Source organism: Plasmodium gaboni, chromosome 12 (assembly GCF_001602025.1).
Source record: "Plasmodium gaboni strain SY75 chromosome 12, whole genome shotgun sequence".
In the NCBI taxonomy this organism is placed as follows: Eukaryota; Apicomplexa; class Aconoidasida; order Haemosporida; family Plasmodiidae; genus Plasmodium; species Plasmodium gaboni.
Window position 1 is genome coordinate 1,460,548 of NC_031492.1, and position 6,610 is coordinate 1,467,157.

Genomic DNA, 6,610 nt, shown 5'->3' on the forward strand with positions numbered 1-6,610 from the left:
AATAAAAAAATTATAAATACATAAAAGATATATGATTTATATATTAATAATTTCATTAACAATATTAAAATAACAACAAAAAAAAATTTATATACACATATTTTTTAATTATGCAAATTATATATTAATTTAAAAATTTTCATCCTACAAATAAAAGGTATCTATATATTATATATATATTATATATATATTATATATATTTATTTATTTTTATTTACACATATTATCTTATATTTGATATGGCATCCGTAATTGTTTGAAATATAGAACTTGTTATTTTTTGGGAATTCATTTGTTTTAATACTTCTTCAGCTTCTTTTTTCATATTTAATTTTGTATACCATTTATACTGTGAATTTAAATCTTTATTTTTTTCAATCAATTTAACAGTTAATTGTTTGGAACCATATTCATGAGCACATTCAATAAAATAATCCATTCCTATTGGTGATACTCTATAATTAGCAAAATTATATAATTCATCAAAATATTTATTTTTAGCTAATGTATGTATTTTACATCTCCAAAACTTAGGTTCTGAAATTTTAAACTTTTTGAAAATATTATCGGCATCTAGAAATTCACCTATTGATAAAGTATATTCAACTGTCTTCATTAATGATAATCCCTGAATTTTATGTGGGTAACCTGCAACTAATTTTTTATTATATTTCATTTCTAATTCTTTTTGATAATTTAATAAATCAATATTGTTCATAATGGAGGTATGAACAAATTTTATATGACTATTCATTTGATCAGTAGTTAAGAAGCCAGCTGAATATGCTAGCCATGTTTTTTTTTGTTCTGTGTTTTTTTTGGAAAATGCTAAATCAAGTGTTACAAAAGCAGCTTGCGAATGTTGCCCATTTTTTTCATAAAATTCTTTAAGTAAATTATATTGTTTCGTTTTTTTGCAGTAAACATAAAAGCAATTTGATGCAAGCATACTAATATTACTACTGCTACTACTATTATTATTATTATTATTATTATTATTATTAATATTATTATTATTCAAATTATTCATATTATTCATACTATTATTATTCAGGACATGCAATAATGTGGTTAATTCCTTCTCACCATTTGCATTTAACTTTTCTTGATTTAAAATATTAACAATACACATATATACCAATTCGATATCTTTCGAAATAATAGCCTTTTCAATAGCTAATCTATAATTAGCCAATTTAAGTAACATGTCAATTTGCTTCTTTTTATTTTCTTCATACTGTATTATTACAGTAGCTAACTGTGGTCTTAAACATTTAGCTGCCATAAAAGCAATAAAAGAATAATCCATATTTTTCTTATTTCCAATTTTTTCCGTTATGGCGCTACATAACTGTTCATCTGTTAATTCAATTGATTTTTCTATTTTTTCTTTACACCATTCAATTAATATATTATCAGTTTTAATACCAGCATATTCACATATTCGGTATGCTAAAAAATATTCTTTTCTTTTAGCTAAATAATGAACAAATGTTGGTATAGTAATATATTGAAGTTCTGCAGCAGTAATGAAAATATCCAGTGGAGGTTTTCTAACGTTCATACATATCCTTAAAAATAAACAACACAATAAATATTTTTTAGAATCATGGTTTGTTTTCATAAAGTTTTTTCCAAATAAACATGTTTCTAATAATAAGTTTATGATATTATCATCATATTCATGAGTTGCGGCATTTAGGCATTCTTCAATGGCAATATCTAAATTATTATTAAATGCTCTTATTTCATCATCGAGACATATATTTCCATTTTTATATTTTTCATAAGAATAAAATAACATAGCAGAAGGTGTACAACTTCCAATACTAAAAATATTAAATGTAGATTTCCTAATTCTACTAATATATTCAAAATGTTCTTTACTTATAATTTTGACTCCATATAAATCTCCAATTAAAAATAAATCATGTCTATATTGATAAGGTATCCATTGATTTTGGGGACCACCAATAAATAACATATGTTGTATATAATTGGAAGGAGTAATCATGGGTATATAAACAGCTAGGCAATCATCACCACACCATACAATTTGTTTAATTGTTTTTTTATTATCTAAAACTGTTTCTTCAATGCATTTGTTTAAATTATTAATTAAATAAATTTTTATTATTCCATTATCTGCCAGAAATGCTAAAATCGTTCCTGATTTTGATATAGACATATTTATATATGGATGTGAACAATCCATATCATAATATTTATAATGATATTTATTGACTAATACAAAACCACCATTACACAATGTTATTATTAAATGTATATTTAATTCTTTATTATTACCCTTATTGTTATCCTTATTTTTGCTCTTATTTTTGTTCTCATTTGTGTCATTTTTGTCATTTTTTCCCTTATTTTGTTTATCTTTTGTTTTTATTTTTTCAACTGCATCCACATCCGTTTTATTATTTAAATCATATGCAGTAGTTTTGATTAAAATTCTTTTGTGCATTTTATTGTTAAAATAATAATTATCATTATCCTCATCATTATAATTAATATTATTATTTGTTGTGTTTTTTTTTTTTGCATTTTGTTCCTTGATTTGATATTGTTCCAGTTGTTCCCATTTAATGTTGTAATTTTCTTTACTTTCAATAAGTACATTATTTTTAGAATTCAAATTTTGTGTAGGACTTTCTTTTTTTTCAAAAGTATTTGTAATGTAATTTTTTATATTTAATCGTAATATATCATTATTAGGTTTGGTATCAAAATAATTTTGTTCAATATTTAATTCATCATTTAATTGATCTTCATCAATATGAGAAACACAAAATGGTTTTCCTTTTAATTCCACATTAGGATATTTAATACAGTTAGTACCACTAAATCCATAATTCACATATATGTTTAATTTTTCTGTAATTATAATAATACCATCTTCACAAATACGACCATATGAAATTCCTTCATTTTTTATATTTTCGTCTAATGAAAAAACAAAAATTTTTTCACAAAAACAAGAATATACTCTTACAATGTTATCTTTAAATAATAATACTAATTCGTTATTTTTATTCCATCCAAAACATATTAACCCATCATAATTTAACCGACAACTTGATATGAGTCTACCAATATTACTATAAATTTTTAAATTATCTTCTTTTTTATAATTATCTAATTTGTCTTTATTTAATAAAACAGCAATTAACCCTAAATATCCTGAACAAACTGCATTGTCCTTTAATATATCATCATTACTCCATAGCATGTTACTAATTTTTTGTTTCCCATAATGGGTATTATCAATAGTGCTCCATTCATTTGTATTCATTTTTTATTTTGTTGAAACAATCAAAATGAATGAAATGATAAATGTAATGATGAACATATAATATATATATATATATATATATTTCTATTTGTGTATGATATAATACATTTTTTCCATAAAAAAAAAAAATGAAATGAATATATAATAAAATAATGAATGACTCTTTTAACAAAATGAAGAATAAATATACTAATAAATTATTATTATTATTATTATTAGTATAGATGATTTATTTAATGTTATTATAGTACCACATATATTGTACATAATATATATATTATATATATATGTATATATTTGGCATTATATAAATATTGTAAAATGGAAAAAGTACAGATTACATAAGTATTCGCACTTTTTAAATATATCATATATATAATTTAAAAATACAAATCAATCAAAACTTATAAAAAAAAGAAAAAAAAAAAAAATAAGAACGGAAAACTCAATAATTTGTATATATATTTATACAAAGTTTTTCATTTGAATGGTTATTATTTTTTACTACTCATAAATCAGTTTCATTTTTATTTTATATATATATATTTTTTTTTAATACATCTTGATAAATTCAAAATTAATAAAAAATAAATAAGAACAAAAGAATAAATTATAAATAAGCATTTCTTCTGAAATGTAATATATAATATTATATATATTTTTTATATTTTTTTTTTTTTTTTGTTTGTATAAAAATAAATATTTTATGCTTATATATATATATTATATATACATAATATGTATATATTTATTTGATACATGTATGGATATTTTTTTTACATGTATAAAAAGGCAGCAATAAGATATTATATAATATATAAATATATATATATTTTTTTTTTTTGAGTTATTCAAGAAATCATTTTTATAAAAGAAAAAATTGTTAATTTTTCAAAATTCACATAAATGTAATATATTTATGAAGATATATTCTCAATATTGTTATATATATATATATATATATATATATATATATATATATATTACAATATATCCTAAAATTTATTCCAATTAAAACAACAACAAAATATATTATATATATATATATATATAATATATTATGTAATTTTTTGTTTGATTTATATTTTTTTTTTTATATCTTCGTCTATGTAATATTCAGGAAACATAAAAAAATTTAGTTCATTATTTTGATGTATGAAATATAGGAACTTTAAATAAGTTTATAAATATAAAAATAAATAAATAAAAATATATATATATTTATTTATTTATGTTTATATTTATATATTGTTATCCGTCCTTTATTTTGTATATTTTAGTGTAATTATGTTAAAGTTAAATTTCATACCTTGTAAAAATATAGGAACCTTTCATGATGCCCTTACACAGCATAATATAAAATTTGAAAAAAGAAACAATTTTATTTTTTTTCATTCTTTTTCATCTTTACGTAAATATAAATTACAAAATTCTGAAAAGAATTATTTTTTGAATAAATTATTTTTTTTTAAGAAAGAATACAAAAGTTACTTTCACAAATTTTCCAATAATTTGTTCTTGTCTAGTGAGAGAAAAAATGAAGTAATATTTCATAAAATGGATAAGACGAATAAAAATGTTCAAATGATTAAACATAATATTATAACAAGCCAAAGAAGAGAAAAAGGGATGGAAGAATATACACCTATAGATGGTAAAATCAAAACAAACAATAACAACAACAACAATAATAATAATAATAATAGTAATAATAATAATAATAATAGTAATAATAATAATGATATAAAAACAAATAGTCAACACGATAAGGATAAAGTAAAAAATAATATGATCGATTTAGAACTATCAGAATTATGGTCTAAAAAATCATTAATTGTTAATTTTGAAAATAATATATGTGAAATAATTTTAAATAGGCCAAAAAAATTAAATGCAATAAATAAGGATATGATAAATGGATTATTAAATATAATAAAAAGTTTAGATAATGATGAAAGATGTTTTATGGTAATAATTCGAAGTGCAAATAGCAACTGTTTTTCATCAGGCTCAGATGTAAAATATGTTGTTGAAAATAAAGAACAAGGTATACAACATTTAAAACAGCTCTATTTGTATATTAATTATATATCTCAAATGAAAAAAAATTTACTATGTATATGGAATGGATATGTTATGGGAGGTGGGTTAGGAATTTCTATTTATTCAAAATATAAAGTAATAAATAAAAACGCTATATTTGCAATGCCTGAAAATAAAATAGGTTTTTTCCCTGATATTGGATGTTGTTATTTTTTCAGAAAATATTTTGGAAGAAATATTGGATTACATTTAGGTTTAACATCATTAAGACTGAATGAAGTAGATTTGATTAATTTTAATGTGTGTAATAATTATATTGAAAATATTGATACTTTTATGAATAATTTGAAGAATATAAAAGCAACAAATCAAGACGATTTCAATAAGAAATTAAATAATTTATTAAAAAATGAATGTGTTTCAAAAATGTCTTATAATAAGTCTAATAATCCGGTTTTAACAGATGAGTTAATTAATAATATTAATACATATTATAGTAGTGCTAATACCTTGGAAGACTTAATAACAAAATTAAAAAAAGATAATAATGATTTCTGTAAAAGGTTATTATCTGATATTTATTCTAATTGCTATTTTAGTTGTATGTTTTGGTTTTCTTATTATTTATATAATTATGAAAAATCATTGGAAGAGGTATTAAATAATGATTTCAAAATTACTCAGTATTTTCTGTTTCATAAAAATTCTTTTGAAAGGGGTGTAACAGAAATATTGGTAAAAAAGAATAAAAACTTCCAATGGAGCAAAGACGAAGAAACAAATAATGCTGACTTTGAAGATATTGACGATATTTTGATGAACAAAAATTTGTTATCAATAAAGGAAGAGTTCACAAAAATGAGTGAATAATATATATATATATTATATGTATATGTGATACTATTTTTTGGTAATATAAAAACAAATAGGATATTTCTCTTTATTTTTATTAGGCACATGAACTTATAATGCTCATATTATATATATATATATATATATATATATATATATATATGACATATATCCATTTAGCATGCTTATTTAAACGCGTCACATTTTAAATAATACAATTTATCTTTATGCTATCCTTATATTTTAGAATTCAATATTACAAAAAAAATATATATATATATATATATATCTTAGAAGAGTGTTTATATTTTTATCCGAGTATTTAATTTTTTTTTTTTTTTTACCTTGTGTATATAAATAAAAAAAAAAAAAAAATTACATTTCAATTACACAAGTGTTCATACAATTATG

At 20.1% G+C, this 6,610-nt stretch overlaps 2 protein-coding genes across 2 annotated transcripts; one reads left to right on the forward strand and one right to left on the reverse strand.

Annotated features, from left to right (window-relative positions):
• Window positions 1–223: 223 nt before the first annotated feature.
• PGSY75_1239900 (putative vacuolar protein sorting-associated protein 16) lies at window positions 224–3,304 on the reverse strand (the record flags this gene model as incomplete). The annotated part of the gene is made up of 1 exon (XM_018786967.1): window positions 224–3,304. The coding sequence occupies one exon, from the start codon at window positions 3,302–3,304 to the stop codon at window positions 224–226; it is 3,081 nt and encodes a 1,026-aa protein (XP_018640832.1).
• Window positions 3,305–4,591: 1,287 nt separating this feature from the next.
• Window positions 4,592–6,217, forward strand: PGSY75_1240000 (putative 3-hydroxyisobutyryl-coenzyme A hydrolase; the record flags this gene model as incomplete). The annotated part of the gene is made up of 1 exon (XM_018786968.1): window positions 4,592–6,217. The coding sequence occupies one exon, from the start codon at window positions 4,592–4,594 to the stop codon at window positions 6,215–6,217; it is 1,626 nt and encodes a 541-aa protein (XP_018640833.1).
• Between the last annotated feature and the right edge of the window lie 393 nt (window positions 6,218–6,610).